This window comes from Anopheles gambiae, chromosome 2, assembly GCF_943734735.2.
Source record: "Anopheles gambiae chromosome 2, idAnoGambNW_F1_1, whole genome shotgun sequence".
NCBI classification, from domain to species: domain Eukaryota; kingdom Metazoa; phylum Arthropoda; class Insecta; order Diptera; family Culicidae; genus Anopheles; species Anopheles gambiae.
Window position 1 is genome coordinate 12,837,590 of NC_064601.1, and position 18,880 is coordinate 12,856,469.

An 18,880-nucleotide genomic window follows, 5' to 3' on the forward strand; every position below is an offset into this window, starting at 1 on the left:
GTAAAGCTCTTCTTTTCTGAGTGCTTTGCTTAGAGCGCGTTTCTATGCGTTACAAGCGTTACCAATGCTCGAATTGCACCCTGAGAAGTTAGATGTGGTTTGGAACAAAACGCTGCTCATGATAAAGCGTGTGCTACACAAACTGTATCAAATGCTGATCTTGAAATAATCGAACATCAATCGAGAAGGCCATGTAAAACTCACAAACATAAACCAACGGCCCTAAGCACGGCTGTGCTGGCGTTTGCTGCACCATGGCCGTGAAATGCCATGCCACTGCAACCAACCACAGTCTTTAGGCGCTCAGTGCCATCGTCTACCCGGTTGACAGGCAATGCTAAAAAACCGGATGGAGTGGTATGCTTCTTTTTCATAAATTCTTCATCCCGTGAATTGAATGAGAACGGATTTTAAGCAGAAAAAACTGTCTGTTCTGTGTGTATGTATTTTTTAAAATCATTTCCAATTTCAGTAGCAACAGTAACAGCGGAGACCAAAAAGGGGGCACAGTTATCCGCAGCCGTACGGGGCCGGTTCGTTGCTGATAAGTGGCGTGAAGGCTGCAGAGAATCGCTGCGAACGAAGGTTAAGCGCGCTAGCAAAGCGTATCATTGTGGTCGAACCGGTGCGGGATTGCGGTGTGGTTCTGGGGGGTGGTTTAGTGTGTGGATGGAATTAAGTTGGCATGAGCCGAAAGTCAGCTTCAAAAGCAGCATACTACACAGGGATAAACAATGAACGGGAGGATGTGGGCTTATATATTAGCACATTTAACAAGCAAATCATTTTCTTATAAGCAGCTATTTTTGTCTTAGCACAGTAGTTTACACTAGGAAAATAGCATGGAGTAGAAAAAAAATGAACCTGCTGGTGTAAGCAATTGCGCTACATATTTGAGCTCGTTCCATGGAGCAATCCAACCATTCAAGCACTCCGAATGTCCTCTACTTCCTTCATCGCTCGCGTTCGCACTTGATCGTGCCGGGTGGAAGAAATACTGCTCCGCTTCCTAATTCAATGACACGATACGGCTAATTATGCAGACACGTCGGTTATGCTTCCTCCTTGCTCGGTGCTGCATTAGCATTCCGCCGATTCCCGGGGGCCGTTGTCGCGATTCTCTGATTCTCTGCTGGCCTCTGCCCGTCAGTGAGCGCATCTAAATCGCATCAACTGGAGCAAAAAGCTGGCTACCCTCCGACTGTCCAACGTCGCTAAAGCGTAACGCGTAACATGTGTGTGTGTGTGTGTGTGTGTGTGTGTGTGTGTGTGTGTGTGTGTGTGTGTGTGTGTGTGTGTGTGTGTGTGTGTGTGTGTGTGTGTGTGTGTGTGTGTGTGTGTGTCGCACACGGAGGCTAAGGTTCGTCGCTTGCGATTTATGTGGCTCGCACCAAAAACGTTACGACCGTTTGCAGGCAGGAAAGAGTTATTTATTCATTTATAAGCGGTGAAAGAGCGTGATCAAGTGTTTTTTTCCTTTCTGTTTCGCATTGATCGGTGCGAACGTGTGCAGCCTACCCCATTCGTCATGGAAGCCTTTCGTGACACGATTCGTGACCCTTTCCGCAGTGTTCCGTCATGATGGGAGCCGTGCCTGCATCAATCTTGCCTAAAGGACCTCGAACCACGTGCTGGTGGAATTTTGATCTTATCGCGCCCGGCAATGTGTTTTGCTCTGCTCGGCGATAAAATAGATCCACAGCCTTCGATCGTGAGTGGTAGCGTTCTTGGTAGCTGCAAGGCATTAGTTTGCTGATTGCTTTTGTGAGCAACTGTTTCATTACCGTCTTCGCCGGTTGTAGATTAATGAATTAATAATGCTCTTTCACTGCCAGCTCAAGGATGAAAGTGGCCCGGACCGGTGCACACTGGCTAGGAACTACATTCTAATGGTACCTGGCGGTTCCTCCCTTAAGGTTCCGATCAACTCTTTGCTACTTTGTATCGGCACTTGTGAGACCCCGGTTTTACAGTGAGCACGCACAAGCACACCCAAGCCGCTGGTGAGCACCTTCTTCAGGCGCAGGAGACGGGCGTTAGCAGTAGTGTTTGACGTTTTATTTTTGAAATGTTTGTGCACTCTCCTTCCCCATCTGCGATCACCGGCGATGACAAAAAGCACGCAGAACGTGGTGCGAGCAGTTTTCTAATTGTGCATTCGCCGGCAATAAAGTTCAATGTCGAGCCTCCGGTTCGGTTGATCTCCTCTGACCGTTCCATTCTCGGTTGTGGTTGAGCTTTGGTCGAGTGGTGCGGCTAGCAGGTGGTGGGAATGGCGCTATCCCCAAGTCACGAGTGACGCATTAACTGCTGGGCCGGGTATTAGCCGGGTATTCGCATTTTATTGCTAATCATATTGATGCCCTTTTGCCTTTTTGACCTCGTAGTGCAAAACACAGAGGCTAGCCAGTACATGTATGTATCAGTATAGTAGTATGCAATAAATATTGAAACCATAACTTTGCTTCGATTAGTGTTTTATTATAAATAATTGCGATGCTTTACCTTAACCTCCATGATGCTTTTTTGTGTCGTTCACTGTACATCATGCGCCAGATTTGCTTAGATCAAATGTTTATCAGTTCCACAGAAAGCGATGCCTTAAACGGTTGCATTTGTTTGCAAAGCTTTGGTGCAAAGTGCTTTTAGTTGTTGCGTCGTTTACGGTAGAATGAAAACCACACCCAACGGGTGGAATGCTGCTGCGGAATTCACACCATGGAATTTATCTGTTTACTATCTAGAACATTCATTCTCGGAGGGAAAGAATTTGTGGGTTTCTTTTTCGTTCAATTAATTGTGAGTTGTATTGAAATTTTGAGCATTTTTGTAGAAATCCGGGAAGAGAGCGTAGATTTAGAACAACGCTGACGTTTCGTTCAAAATGAGCGTTTTACGCCTTTGGGTATGCAATCTGCATCTCGTCAGGGTTGTAGCTGAGGTTTGAACGTGAACAGATTAAATTTGTGGTTTATTGTTGACGGCTAGATAGGTTTCTTTTCTTGAATTAAATGATGTTATGTAATTAAATGTAACTAACTAGCTTATTTCTTCTTCTTCTCTGGCTTAGTAACCGTTTTCGGTTAAGGCCTACCTGTACCACTAGAGGACTTCTTGGCTTTCAGTGATTTATTGATTACTTATTGATTTTATATAGCAGGATACTGAGTCAGTCGTATGGGGACATGCTCAATTCGGGGCTTGAACCCCATGACAGACATGTTGTTAATTCGTACGAGTTGACGCCCGTACTACGAAACTGGAATATATTTCTTTAATTAAAAATTAGATATTTTTAAACAATTGGGGTTGAAATTATAGTATTGCAACATCGAGGGAATGGTCGTGCCGTATCTCAGAATTAAGTAGTTTTTTCACCGTTTTTTAAGCGAAAATGGCTGGAATTCTTGCAAAACATATTTATCTATTAATTACAAAGCTTTTTCTAGTCCAGTTTAAGTAAAAAACATGAAAAAATAACATTTTTTCTGAAGCGGCTTCAAATTGTTTGGCAAATTGCTTCCACAAGCTGCTGCCAGATGCGCAAGTAAAAATCGAAACTATACTAGCGAGTACGGACAATGTCCCCCGGCCTTTACAGCTTTGAGTCTATTGGCCTCATTTGCCTCTTTTTTTTAAGTCAATGGTTGGTTATAAACTTTTTATATCATGATTAAGCATTTAAAAATATTTCTATTGTATTACATTTGGGGGTTACTTATATACATGTTCTAGCTCCTACAAAGCTGGCAACAAAATCATGTCTCCGTAACAAGAACTGAATCTTCAGCCTGTAGTTTAGGCCGACATGTCCGTGTAGGCCGTTAAAAAAACAAACTTGACCTATCGTATGTAGTACCAGCAGCGAATCATTTAATGTATGCAGATGACATTAAAATCTACATGACGATAAAAAATGACACAGACCACTCCGAGCTACAACAATACCTTCTCGATTTTCACCAATGGTGCAATCGAAACCGCCTGAGCCTCTGCATTGAAAAATGCCGAGTCATTTCATTCACACGCGCACGAGAAATTAAGAATACCAGCTACACAGTTAACGGTTTACCAATAGAACGCACTAATACTATGAAGGATCTCGGAGTCATACTTGATTCAAAGCTGTCATTTGACCAGCAAACAGAGGAGGTGATTACCCGAGGTAATCAATTGCTTGGCATGTTGTTTCGGATAACAAGAGATTTCAAAGACCCAGTCTGCATCAAAGCGTTATACTGTGGTATTATCCGCCCGGTACTCGAATACGCCCGTGTCGTCTGGAAGCCCTCAACCCAAAGACTTTCTGAGTGAATGGAATCGATACAGCGTCGCTTATCCCGATACGCAACACGCTTGTTACCTTGGCCACCTGGCAGTCAGTTACCACCTTATGAATCGCGACTTCTGCTCCTCGGACTGCAACCGCTCCACATCCGACGCCGTACCGCACAACAACTATTTGTGGCTGGTTTACTGCAAAATAACATCGACTGTCCTTCCCTACTCCAGCAGTTAAACTTTTACGCGCCTGCTGTTCAGCTTCGCTCTCGTCCGTTACTTGCCCTGAACCGTAGTCGAACTGGATATGGATCTAGAGACCCCCTCAACTCCATGATTAGGGTATTTAACGAAGTTCGTCATTTGTTTGATTTTGGAACCTCAGTGCAATCCTTTAAAAACTGCCTTAGAAGCGAATTATTAAGATGATCTTACTACTTATTTTAATCTAATATTAGACTTAAGAACATTCACACGGATCCATTGTTATCCATTGAACGAGTAATAAACAAATTAAACAAATTAAAATAAGATGAAGATGAACTCTTCTTCTGCTTCTTTGGCTCAACAACCGATGTCGGTCAAGGCCTGCCTGTACCCACTTGTGGGCTTGGCTTTCAGTGACTAATTGATTCCCCCCCATAGCAGGATAGTCAGTCCTACGTATGGCGGCGCGGTCTATTTGGGGATTGAACCCATGACGGGCATGTTGTTAAGTCGTACGAGTTGACGACTGTACTACGAGACCGGAGATGAACTCTATCCACGTAAAATTTTTCCATTCTTTTGGTGATATAAGTCTCAGGAAATGAAGATATTTACACATAATTGCATGCTAGTAGCTCTTAATCGAAGAGTTGGATAAGTACGCAAACTGAACAATAAAATAATGAGAGAAAAATTAAATAATAAACATATTTACTGTATATTTGAAATTAATTTATTTCATTCTTACGTATTTACAGCACTTACACCCTATGCGCTTACATTATTGTGAGCAGTTCGTACGCTATCATCACTATGTTTTGAACGTTTCCGTCCATCGCTCCTTACCTGCAACATTACGTAGTCTACCGTAGCCTAAAAAAATGACAAAATGAGCCTGCCGGCCTCAATGCTATCCATCTACTATTTACAACAATCGGGCACGCGTGCGTCCTTTAACCGCGCCCGTTTTGCCACCCTTGCGTCCTTGCGGCGGCTGTGTCCGGTGCGAAGCGCTTAAGCGATCCACAGCTTCAGCGGCAGCTTGTTGAACAGCTCGTTCCAGAGCCCGGTAAAGATGTCGGCCAGCCCGTGCTCCAGGTCGGACCGCAGCTCCGCGATCACTTCGTTCGCGTTCTGGTTGAGGAACAGGTTCAGCGATGCCCCGAGCACTTGATTCCCTTGGAACAGGTTGTCCAGATGTATGCGCATGCCCCCGACAAGGAAGGTCACTTTCATTTCCTCGATGAAGATTGCATCCTATTGTGGGGAGATAGAGGGAGATTAGGGGCGGGGGAGATGGGAACGACATTAAGTAAACAACAACAAGAGCGAAGCGCAGCAGAACGAAAGAAGTGTACGGATACGTACCTCCGGCAGTGGACGCACGGAAAACTTGGTCACGACCGTTGTCTTGACGTTCTTGAGCGACATCGTTACGTCCCCGTCGCCGACCAGCGGCAGCAGCAGGACGTTCCCCTTCAGGTTGTAGGTCGCGTCGATGCGCAGCTTCGGGATTTCGAGATCGAAGCTAAGCGCGTGCTTCTCAAAGTCAAGCGACGCCCGTCGGACGGTCGTGTTGGAGGGGCCCTTGATGCTGAGCTTCTTGAAGCCGCCGCTGAGCGTCAGGCCACCGGAACCGCGCGACACCTGGATCGACTCTATCCGCAGTGGATCGAACGGTTGGACGCCGATCTCCGGAATGCCTGCGGGGTGTGGAAAGTTTATGGGATGCTTGAACCACTTACTGGTTGGATTAGTTTGGGTGGGGACGTACCTTTGGCAATGTACGGGAAGGTTCCCTCGAACATCTTCTTGAAGCAGTCGTCCTCGTTGGGATTGGCTCGCTTGCAGACCCGCAGCCACTCAGCTGAAAAGAAATGGGTAACGGATGAAACGTTGGTCGTGCAATCAAAAGCTCGTTACTGGAGGTAATGTGATCTTCACGTGTGGATTGCACAACAAGCACCAAGCAGTGTTTAAACTCGTGTGTGTTTTTTATGCTTATGAATTTCTTTCCATCTCACACACAACTCCAAATAGCTTCAGCTCGGCACAAATTTGCCATAAAACTTTGAAGTTCAAAATCAAAACAAAACCCCGTAACACGCGCGCGCGCCCGCGCTCAATATTACGTCAGTTCAGACGCGCCCGAGTCTCTGATCCGCGGTTGTTCCGTCTGCGCATGGTTCGCTCTCCGGTCGTTTACTTTCTCCGCCATGGCTGGGGGCTGGTTCGCTCACTGGCTGGCTTACTGACCGATAAATCTTCTTGCCCCCTTTGTGTTTATTCGCCTCCTTCCACCCCGCCCCATCAGATCGATATGGTCATTTCTTCGCGCGATACGCAACCGACGGCGTATGAGAGCGTGTTTTGCGGCGTGGCGCATAAATGCAATGCCACGCGTGTAGCGCTCCCGGCGCAGGTTGTAATTTGGATGCGAAAATTCGATCAGTATGCAGCCCCGGTAAGGCTCGCCGCGCGCGAATGCTGCCTGCTGTACGGATGACGCAACCGGACTGGCTTACTCCGACTGGCGGATATGGGGGGTGTTGCGGTGAGGGGGAGGGGAGTGCAGAAAGTAAGAAAAAAACGACGAAAAAGCGCACACCGTTGATGTGTCCCGAAGCGTTGCTGTAGACCACCGAGCGGGTAGTTTATGAGGGTTTTTTTTTTAATGCGGCTCTATGTGGTTAGGATGGGATTTGTGTTTAGTATGCCGGTGTGAGGTGGAGATGCGTACCGTGGCGTAGTGTTATAGCAAGTGAGCTAGGAGCGATGAATGCAAAGTGTCTAATTTAATCGTAATGTGTGCTTCGTGCTCGGCCTGAGGTGCTTAAGACGATCTTTGTTTGGGGGTGGTTGGTGTGAAAAACATAAGAATGTAACGTTATTGGAGAATGTATGGAGCTGTAGGTTCTCTTGATTGCTTTTCCTTTTTTAATGTTTTTTTTATGCATACTACACTTTAAGGAAGATATTCTTAAGATGAGCTTAAACATGGTTGAAATCAACTGTTAGTACCAAAGACACTTAATTTGTAAAATCATCGAACAATATGCTTTACTGCTTTACTTTAATTTTAATGCGAGTCAGCTTCCGCTCCATAATATGGACACTTTTTCCCTTTTAATTGTGCAGCAACGTTCAACCACCAATTTTAAAAGTGTAATTTAATTAACCCAGCCCAACGCCATGCTTACGTTTCTCTTGGTACTGCGGCACGTCCTTATTTCTGATCGCGATCTCCTTCGCTTCGGCCACGTGGAAAATTACCGCCGACAGCACGGCGAGCACGGCGATCGTCACCGACCCGCTGACCATGTTGGGCCGTAACCGTGTCACCCTCGCGCTTTGGCCTCGACCAGAGCGACCCACTGCACTTCCAGAACGATCCATTGCGGTCACTTGCAGCGGCACTGCTAGAAAGCGTCAGCGAGCTTCAACGGACTAACAACAACGAGAGCTGACACTCCGTACCGTACCGTTCGCGTACACCGATTCCACCCGACTGTACCACCGTCCAAAGGAAGCGGGCTGGTTTTGTTGACTGTGTGCTCTCAAAGTGAATCTCGTCCTGCAAGTACCGCTCGGATCACGGATCTAATGATGGGAGCTTGGCTGGGATCGGCAGCACAGCAGCGATCGGATCTGGCCGATTTCGTCACACACACAAACCCGTCGTGTGCCGGTTTTCCGCCACTTTTCGCAACCGACAACCGACGACCGTTTCGCAATGCCCACCCGTCCGTACGTGGGCGCCCGACGATGCAAACGAGAAGGCAAAGTGCACCGAAGTTTCGAGTGTCTAGAACTTCGCAACGGATTTCAGTACGACCGGATCCGGAGCTGGCACGCGTTTAATCGAACCAAAAAAACACCAAACTCACACACACACAGACGCGCCCGCAAACGCTGTCACACGTTCGTTGAAATTGTGCCAAAGACGCTGTACCGCGTGATATTTTGCAACGAAAGACTTCAACGCTCATACACAAATATAGACGACGAACGGCGTTGCAGTGTTGCAAGTAAGAACGGAACCGACTGAAACTTGGGCTTGGACACTCGGGTCGATCTGCGCTACACTACACTTTCGACAGTGCCGTCCGTTGCGGTCGAGGGCTGTACGGTTAATGGAAAGTGAGTTTGGCCCGTCCGTCCGATGGCACGTTCGAGCTGGAATTCGGACGGACACAAGGGAACGGGACGGAGAGCGCGCGCGCGCGCGCACGCTCATACTCCCCTCCAAGCAACATGGGGTTCAGTAGCTTTTCTGTGGCGCTGGAACCTGGAGGCGATTGTTTACGATTTACGCCAGTGCTGCGTGTAAATAATCGAAACCTCGGCGTATGCAGCTTCTTCCTTCTTTTGCGGGTGTAGGGTGGGTAGGGTGTTTGGTGTTTATTTGCTCTTCAGTGCAGCTTTTGGTTGAGCCTGAACCTGAGTAAAAGTAGTTCCATTCCAATGGAACGGAGGGCGGAAGTGGGTGCCCTTCCCCGAGTTGGCGAGCGGCTTGAATGCAGTCGTCCTTTCGGGATGATGGTTTGCAAGGTAAAAACAAAACCTCCACAAGCGAAGGGCGTGAAGGAATGTTAATATACTTCCATGATCGCCCAAACACGTTCAATGATACTTAAGCTCACTGTAGTTTTAAACATTGTTTAAATTATTTCATTTGGTTTTATTAAATTTCGTTAAAAAAGGACTTAAATTATCTCATCTCATCTCTCTGCTCAAAATACAATTCTTGTCCTTTATTCTTGTCATCTTAATACCTTTATATTCAAATTCAATCATTTCTCTCCCCCTACATCCCACTCATCAGCAGGTATAAAGATTTGGCAAAACGATTAAGACTTCAGCAGCCAGCCACAGTGGTGGGAGGAGGCCGAGGAGCAAGGCCTCCATTCGGTTTCGGTTACATCGGTGGTGGCACGCCAGACGCCATAATTAGACATAAGCACACCCGTCACAACACGCCACGCCGGCGTTGTGCAACGCGTGGTTGATAATTCTTCACTTCCTCGTGTGGGTCTAAATAAAACACACTTTAACGCTCAATAGTTTTGGTCGCGTTTTTCGGGCAGATCGTTTGCGCACACGCAGCCAGCGGCAGCGAACTTTCAAGCGTACGAACACTGCGCCACTATGCCAATGCGAAATAAAAAAGCCGCGCTTTGAGGGGGTGTGGAAGGAAGCATCTCATCCCTGAGTTGCTTCCTGCAACGAATGGTTTTGGATGAGTTTTTGTGATTTATTAACGTACACCACGGAATGGGCTGCGTGCTTCGAATGGTAGAACATCAGGTCTTCAGCTCAGGTCTTCGGGTGGTGTGCGGTAACGTAGCCGATCGCTGCCGAAGACCGATCGATGATCCGAAGCGTTTTCGGTTCAACCCTGCCGATCGAACTGACTGAACTTTCTTCTTTGTGCGAAAGAGCAAGAAACAAAGAGAGCGAGAGTGAGGGCGAAGAAAGGAAGCTGCAAATGCTTGCCTTCCCCGGCACACCGTAAGACGAAGGAGTCGGCCAGGGCGCCGGGCCCGATAATGACGATAAGTGCTTACGAAACGTGTCGTACGAACGAACGGCTTGTGTGATAAGTGAGCGATGCCTTTTGCGCTCGCTGGCTCGCTCGTTGTGGGTGTTGCATAATGGCATCATACCGGCAAGAAGAAAATGAGAAAGGAGCAAAAGCGCCCGCGTCCGGTGGTGCCGGTGCCGATGGATTCACCTACTGACCATCATTTCGAACGATGAATCTGCGCTACGCCGATGGTGGAAAGTTGGTGGAGAGCGGATGTGTGTGGGCAGGACAGGCAACATCAACATAAGCACGTTCATTAACCGATGTTATGTGCGGATCAAGAGATGCGGATCGTATCATGGTATGTATCGGAAACATTATGTTTCGTTTGCCGCAGCGTGCTTGGCAAAGGAAGATGTTGATGAATTTATTAGCTGGCAAATTGCTTCACTGACGTTTCCATCCATCCAATCCATCTCCACCTTTCTATCGATTGCTTCGCTTTACTCAAAGGCGTAATAAATGAAACACTTGCTGTATCCCAAAAGCAACCAACCAATGGCGCGCATTGAAATCGCGCCAATTGCTTCCTATTTATTTTGCATAAACAGAAATCGCAGGGGTTTTTGTATACCATTCCCTGCAAATTGTTTGATCGAAACGTCACAGTTGAAGTGTTAACTTGACGATTAATCCGACTCGCTTGTTTGCAGATGGCGTGTCTGTTTGGCCACGCCATGCCTACCGAACGGAATCGATATGCCGCAGAGGTTTGCAAATTGATTAAGCTGTTTTCAGTGTGTTTTTTTTTGTTCACTGTCTTCTGTGAACAAAACGATAAGAATTAGCAGTAAAAAATGAGGTTTTGTGTGTGTGTGTGTGTGTATGCAAGAGAATATGGCCGAGGGTGTGAACACAAAATGCGACCAGTGTGGAATGTTAAGTTCGTTCCAGGCAGTGTTTGAATTGCGTGCCTCGTGCGTGACGTTATGTTACGCGTAATGTTATGCGTTATATGTTCTTCTGGAATGGTCTTTTTCCACAGGGGCTGTGGGGGGTATGTAGATTGTACTGGAGCTGTTATTAATGTAGTATCGATGGGTAGATGGGTGGGCGTTTGGGAAGAACATTACATGCGCTAAGAAAAGCGGCATGGAGAAGCTTCAAAGTCGTTAGATTGGAGGGCTGTGCTAATGAATTGTAATGAAAATTGTAAACATGATACCTACGCCTTCCCTTCTGCTTAGTTGCTGTGATTATATATTCCCCTTAGTGGCGGTGTTGTTGGAAGGGTTGCATAAACAAGGGTAAGGTTGGGCAGATGTGCATGTTTTGATGGTGAGCTAGATGAGCACGAGCAATGCACATGAAACATAAAATATTTTCGTAAAAGAATCGTTTAGATCTATTCAAAGTAACAAAACGTTTGTCTTGAAAAGCGAGAGATGAACAGCTTTAAATTAAACCAAAACATAATAAATAAATTAGGATCAGTCTTAGTATCTGTCACACTAAATCATATAAACATGATCAACTGCCGACTACTTTGCCAAACCCTGGAGTACCTCCAATAGTTGCCTAAAAGCTTGAAGCGCAATTCAAGCTCAACTTTGATCGTCAGATTATCTAGCCATAAACAGGATTACTATAAAGCTCAGAGCAAGTTTATAGGAAAGTTTCAGCGAGGTATAAAAAGCAATAATAAAACGATGGAACTGTAACACAGTTTGGAACATCGTCTTCTCTTTTCCCGCCATGCAATTGTCAGCGATTTGCGAGGGCGCGCGAGGGCTCGCACGCCATACAATTTCACAGCCCCAGAGCCCTCGCATTAAAGAGCTTGCGAGCCTAGGCAGTTTTTTCACCCCTAGTTTTAGCAGTTATAATTATAGCACCGCGAGATCAGGTATAACAGTACGATTTGTAGCATACTAAACACATGAATTTAGACATTTTGTTTTGAAAAAATCCACAAAAATGGATATAGTGATCTTTACGACGAATAACACCGTAAAAAATAAGATTTAACAATAAAAAATAAATTTTATTCAAAATACCATAAGATTTCGAGCAGATGATACTACTCGCAACCCTCGCAATGTTTGACGGGTTATCATAAAAAGCTGGTAGTTCAATATTGATATAAAAAAAACTAGTTGAATAGAAAAAAAGATAACTAAAGAACCTTGTAATATTTATGGTGCAGTCATCAATGTAGTAAACGTTAAAAAATGAACGCCAATTATTTGGATCCAAATGTGAAAAAATCTTTATTAAAACCACAACATAAGTTTTCCTCCGTCTTTAACCATTTCGATCCTATTCGTTTCCGGTGGTTCTACTTATATTACTATGTACAGGTCGTGAAAGAGTCGTGTCACCGATGTGCGCATATGTTTTGGAAAAGCTTTACCGAACCTTCGCTTTACATGAAAGCTCTAATCATTCCACAGACACGTGTGTGTGTGCGATAACGGCTCGCATACGGTGGTGGTTGTTCATAGAAGGAAAAGGTGTTTGTTTTGTAAAACGTTTGAGGGTTTGTGTAGTGAAAGACCAAGAAAAGGAGGTGCAATTATTCCGAAGCAAAATGGTTACAATAACAGAAGAAAAAACAGAAACTAAATAATACACCCTTAAGCGAAAGCTAATCACAAATTACAGCTGTCGTCCCGCATGTGTCCCTCAGCTCAGGGAAAGAGCACCTCCTCCGGGAAGCGCTCGAGGATTTTGTTGCCCGTACGCTTGAATATCCTCTGGAGGGCTTTCTCGATCAGCGGAATAAGCTCGGTGCTGAGCAGGTTGAAGTTCTGGTTGATGGTTTCGTTGATGATTTCACCTGCAGAATTCGGAAATAGAAGCAAGATGGTATAACAAAAAAACCAGTTCCAACACTCAATTTTCATTGCGCTAAAGAAACTCACCCAGCACACGGTCACCACCGAACAGATTCTCCAGCTTCACCCGACCATCCGATACGCGAATTTTAATGTCGAGCTTAGCGAGGGACAGATGATCCTTGCCGTTGATGCGCTTACGATCGCCCTTGATGCGCACGCTACCGATACCTTGAGCTGCAGGGAAAAAGGTATAGAATTTAAATGAAAACAGTTTCAAGACAAAACCAACTCCGCTCCACTTGCACTCACTGAAGTTTCCAGTAAATTTGCCCGAACCCTTGACGGGAAGCAGCAGAATCCGGCCATCGACAACGTACCGGCCCTCGACGTACAGATGCGGCAGCTCCAGCTCGAACGAGTAAATCTTTCCGTACTCGATCACACTGCCGACCGAGAAGTACAAAAAAACACATACGATCATTCCAAGCTACCTAGAGCTGTGCTGTGGTGAAGACTTACTTGAGCTTTTTCAGCTTAAAGTTCGACGGACCGTACGCCTTGATGTCCTTCGCCGAGATACTGACGCCCTGGCCGGGCACACTCTCCGCCACGATCAGATCCCCGAGATGGATCGGATCGATCGAGGGTATGTCGAGCTCGGGGATGCCGCGCGCCAGGTACGGGCGGAGCGTTTCGATCGACTCCTTCATGCACTCGGTCAGCTTGGGATCCTCGCGGTGGCAGACGTGCAGGTACTCCGCTAAAATGGTGGGATTAACGATGAGCGGGTCAGTGATGGTGGCAGCCGAATATGGAAGCCACCGCGTGTCATACTTACGGAGATCGACAGCATCGACCGTTGCACCGAGCGTGACCAGGGCCACCAGAAGCCACGAAGCGCTGAGTTTGTTCATGCTGGGTGCGCTGGCAAGAGTGGCAGAGCAAGAGAAGAGAAGATTGACATTAGAAATTAAGAACGTTGGTAGAACAATTATGATGTTTACATGTAATAACACAATCATTTCTGCAAATTGTAAGGGTCAAGTGTGCATTTAGCTGAATAACGGAATGAATCCGGCTCGAAGGACCAAACACTGATTACGTCGACTATGACCTACTATGCCGATTTTCGCCACAAATGGATAACTTTCCTCTCTGTAAATGTCCGTTACGTTTCCGGTGCCTTCCTCTCGCACCCCCCAACCTCCCCCCGCAACAAAGGTCACCAGCTCTAATCGATGCTGGAAGAGTCAATGCTGGAAACTAGTACAATGGCACTTTGTCAGCGAGCTACTTAACCCGCTAAAAACTTAAACTTAACCCTCCACCTTCGGCTTCGACAGCCATTGTCCGCCAATTCATACAGCCCACGACGACGAGTGGCAAACCTCGTTAACTGGCAGGTCAGGTGCAATCCAGTTGGTCGTTAGAGCCTCCCTGCCTCCATTAGTCTAACGCGCAGCTCTCTGTGCGCTGTGTCGTTCGCCTGCTGCACACCGGCAATGGTGTGCGGTACGGTTTCGCACACTTCTGCCTCTTTAATTGTATTAATTGCAGAACGCAGAAGCTATCACGAAACGAGCCGTGCTACGAGTTTCTTTCGTTGCTTCATGGCAAAGAAGAAGAAGAAAAAAACGGAGCACCTCTAATTGCTCGGTCCGAAAAATGGGGACTGCAGCGAGGTTTTGCAGGTGAGGGTGTGTGCAAATGTGCAACACTAATCAAAGGGTCTCCGTTCCGACCACGCGCGCATGTGAACCGTGGGGGCGATATTCTTTGCAAAACGGTTAATTTTTTTGCAAACTTTAATGCACAAGACGTTACGGGGGGGGGGGGGGGGGGGGGGGTGGGAGTGGAGGTCGTATGTAATTAGCCGGATAGTGGTTCTCTTGTGCGCTTCGAACCCGGGCACCCGATTGTCGTCGATCGTGATCGGATCGGGAAAGTGGTTTTTAAGAAGTGGAGATCTCTTTGGCTTAGACCTACGGAGCGCGGGGCCGTAGTGCGTATAGAAACGGGTTCTATAATTCTTCTTGCAACCCGTAGTGCAGTACAGTTTGGTGCAGCAGAAACTTGACATTGGCTGGCTACAATTACGCCGACCCGGTGTTAGCTTTACTTTCTTGCCTGCTTGCTTTGGCCCGGTAATTATCCAACCGGACTTTGACCATCCGCGAAGGGAGTGTTTTAGAGAGCGGAGAGTTCAAGGGTGCGCGGTGGCGAGAAGCGAGAAGGCATTTGATTTACCCCGACACTTATCTTTAGCACCAATACCTATAGCTCACACACGCCCTTTGCCCTAATAGGGGCACAAAAGAAAACGGTGGCGTAGGAGTCGATCGAACCGCAAAGATACCTGCAGAAGTAAAACAAAACCTCACACATTTTGCAAACCCATCCACAGCACCATTGCACCACCGGTTTGCCGACTCGGCGACCTGTCGATCGTGCTGTCTCACCCACCGAGATGCTGGGGGTTCGTCGCCTGGCGGATGTTGAAGTCAAATGCACTGTTTCAAGGTTCCAACCGGGCACTCTAGCGTGCGCGGTTTGTCGCATCACGGAGGCGGTAAAAATCGATACGAACCGTGATGCTGTCGAAACCGAAAGTTCGTAGAACCCTTGCCCCGCGCGGCACAGCAAGGCACGCGGGGCTGGGTAGAACGACACAAGAACCGAGCCAAACACATAGGCATATTGCATCACAAGAAGATGAAGAGAAGAAAAAAACCGCGATCGGGCAACAACGGTGACAGCTTGTGGCAGAACTTAATACCACCGTTCAAGGCGAGTCGAACGTTGAACGCGGGGCTCCGTGCCGGTGCGGTGCGATGGCACCGGCACAGGGGGTGCCAAAATGGTTTAATTTTAGATGCGTTCTTTGGCTTTGGGTTAGAATTCTGGAAAATTCTGGCGTACTGGTTTATGGCAAAAATATGGCGGGTAAAACCCCGAACAGTGTTGCTGCTAAAATATGAAGATGCAACCGGTTTTGGGTAATCTTCCCCCCCAAAAACATGTGCAGCAGTGGAGCGAGCTGCGGTGAAGTAAAACCAGTGTCGATCGAACATACAAGAAGCAAAGAAAGAGACGATCTTCACGGCACGATGCAAGAAGCAGAGGTTGACAAAGAAAACCCCCAAAATGAGTTGACCTTGGCGTATGGTTTAGCTTGTCGTTTGTTTGGGCGATATCGCTCTCGCTCTCGCACTCTCTGTCTCTCTTTGCTTTCTCTTTCGCTGCCGTTTATCACACACCCCCTTTATCGCGTACCCCAAAAAGAAAAAATAAAATAAAAAGGCATCTCCTTCCTGTCCCAAACCGTTTCATCACCCCCCTTTATACTCGCACGTGGCCCCCGGTGGCGTGTGTTTGATGTTGATAGTTCAGCTTCGCCCCTTGTCTCGTGGGCGTGCGCTCCTTCACAGCCGATGCACCTTCTGCGAGTGCAGTTGCATTCCAATGGGTTTGACCAGTGGCCGAAAAAAGAGCGCCCACGGGTAACCTTGAAAATGCAGTTTTTCGGTGTCGTCGCGTGATCTTGAATCACGCATTCCAACAAAACACCTTCCAGCGCAGAGCGCTCTACCCGCTACCCGGTTAGTCTTTCGCTTTAGTCCAACGTGCACCAAACGGCCCGATACAGCCCCGTCCCCCCCTGGATGGGGTGAGTCTGGATCTGATGGAGCCAACCGATCGGTTCGCCCGAAAACAAAACCAGCCCCCGCCTTAAGGTCACCCGAGCACGAAACTCTTAAACCGGCTCCGGTGGTTTTTAGGATGGATTAAATTCAATCGAGACAGTTTAGCGGTTTGGTTCGGACGAGAGGCGACCACGCTTCGACTTGTCTTCCCTTCCCACAGAAACAGAAGGAAAAAAACACGCAAACCAGTGATGGCGTCGACGATAGGGGAGGTTTGCAATCATCGTTTGCACCTATCACACCGTCACCGAAGCGATCGTTTTGACCTTCCGAGTTTCCGCTAGGGAAATGTGGCGAAAATAGACACGGCCCGCTTGAGCAACACTGTGGGACCTAGGGGGCAACACGGGGATGGTGCGGCACAGTCCGGTGCTGCGGTGGTGATGTGGTAAGCTTTGTAAGCGGGTCATTGAAATTTCCCTACCAATGGACGGGCGGATAGTAGCTGAATTGGAAATAGGCGAGGCAGAGCAATAGGAAAGCGAAAGTTTATTTTTGTCAATCTAAGAGTGGTGAATGAGCTAAGACCTCATTGATCTCAGATTTCCTGATAATATCGATCAATAGATAAGAGAACGACATGTTTCTAAGAGCCTTCTCTCCAAAGCATAACATCAATACTGAACGAGTAAGCCAAAACACATTGAAAAGGTTCCCCGCTTTAAGCTTCCTTCGTCCGACACATCCTTTGCATAAAAACAGCCAATGTTCCGTTCATCGGTCCACGATTCGCCTATCCCTCACAACCAACCATCCACAACGATCACTTTCAATCCACGGGACACCTCGCGCCTCCACCGGGGTGGACCTCCCGACTCCGCCGCTCGCTTTGGCCGAGTTTCACAATCCCAAAACAACCCTTTCATCGAACTGTGTGTGTAGCATAAAAATCTCTCCCCATCTCTCTCACTCTATCACACACACACACACCCTCTGCTCGCCTTCATTTTCATACGGGCATCCCGCTCGCAGACACCCGCTCGCTGTGTGCCGGCTGTGTGCAATCAGTCAGCCCAACCGCAGGTTGAGGTGGCTGCCCTCCCCTCCCCCCCCAGAATCGATCAAACGCCGCAATGGAACGCGAAAATTCGCACCGGTTCGCCTTGGAACGCACCGAAACAGGTGCAGGTGCACGCGCCTGGCTTCGACGCGTTGATGCAACTCGATGCTCGCCTCGAATCGATTGCAGAAGGTAAACACACAAGCACGCACGCACGCACACAGCCACACACACACGCGCCGAACGCCGATCTAATGCTGGTCCGCGCGGCGACACACAGCTGGCAAGACGGGCAAAAGCGTGTGGAACATTCCATGGGAGGTGTAAAATTGGTGATAAAAATCATCGGTGCCACTCACCTACCTACGCTTACCTGGTTGTGAACTTGCAAAGGCTTACAGGATCTTCACTGGCTTGGGGTTTTTTTTCTTAACGGATACGGATGTAATTGACCGTTTGATGTTTCGATACCGTTCGGGCTGCTGCCTAGTATCGGAGGGAGAATGTCACTGGTACAGCTTTATCGTTTCGAAGCTGGTGTAGCAGCTGCATCTGGCGTTATCAATTTTTTGAGTAACCACGACACTGCCCCAAAAACACACACAAAACCCCAAAAATAAATCACCGTACTACGGAGCAGCGATCAAGCAGGGAACGCACACAGCACACACAAAACTGACACGGCAAAGCACACACAACATCAACAACAAAACAGAGCGCACGAACACACACCCGGTACGCAGGATCTGGCTGGTGTCCGTTCGGTTCGGTGACGTTTTTGCAAATGAATGTCCGAATGCCCGAAACGGAACGGTGGCGAGAATTTCAGCGACCGACTGGATGTGGCAATCGGCAACATAAGTTTTATATACCGCGGCAAGGGCAGCCAGAGTCGGAGCGAGACAGCCGCGCGGCCGCAGTCGGGTTAGGTGAGGTGGTGAAAGAAAAAAAAAAGAAAAAAAGATACTCACACACACCGGTGGGAAGGTTCGTGGCTTCGTGCCGCATTGCAGTCTTTGCGTTTGAGAACGAGCGACACGCTGATAGGGGGGCTGGCCGGACGATCGACACATAGTGCACACCGGTGTCGGTGCGGTAGGGGGAAGGCGTGAAGGGGTAGAAGAAGGGTGAGAGGGGAGGGGTGGGGGGAGGGAGGAGGCGGTAGAGGGCTTTGCGATGAAGCTGGTGACACCAATCGGATGACGAGCCGGTCGCTCGGTTTAGGATATTCTGCCCCAGCTTGCAAGCGGTAGCGAACGATCGAGAGCGATCGGTAGCTTGCGCTTCGGAATAGATTACCGCGTTGATTAATGCCACCAGG

General features: G+C 47.8%; 1 protein-coding gene across 1 annotated transcript; it reads right to left on the reverse strand.

Moving 5' to 3' along the window:
* Positions 1-5,205: 5,205 nt before the first annotated feature.
* On the reverse strand, positions 5,206-18,420 carry LOC11175689 (uncharacterized). The gene is made up of 10 exons (XM_061648193.1): positions 17,933-18,420; positions 13,694-13,779; positions 13,375-13,615; positions 13,165-13,298; positions 12,940-13,089; positions 12,712-12,854; positions 7,689-7,914; positions 6,263-6,355; positions 5,857-6,191; positions 5,206-5,745 (listed from the first exon to the last, which is right to left on the reverse strand). Exons 2-10 carry the CDS (start codon positions 13,767-13,769, stop codon positions 5,503-5,505), a joined length of 1,641 nt encoding a protein of 546 aa, XP_061504177.1. The 5' UTR covers positions 13,770-13,779; positions 17,933-18,420; the 3' UTR covers positions 5,206-5,502.
* Positions 18,421-18,880: the final 460 nt, after the last annotated feature.

Excerpts from the sequence above, each read along its gene's own strand:
- LOC11175689 (XM_061648193.1), bottom strand. The coding sequence starts at position 13,769 with ATGAACAAACTCAGCGCTTCGTGGCTTCTGGTGGCCCTGGTCACGCTC. Across the intron at positions 13,090-13,164 it reads CAAATTTACTGGAAACTTCA|CTCAAGGTATCGGTAGCGTG; the intron begins GTGAGTGCAAGT and ends TTTTCCCTGCAG. Across the intron at positions 12,855-12,939 it reads CGGTGGTGACCGTGTGCTGG|GTGAAATCATCAACGAAACC; the intron begins GTGAGTTTCTTT and ends CGAATTCTGCAG.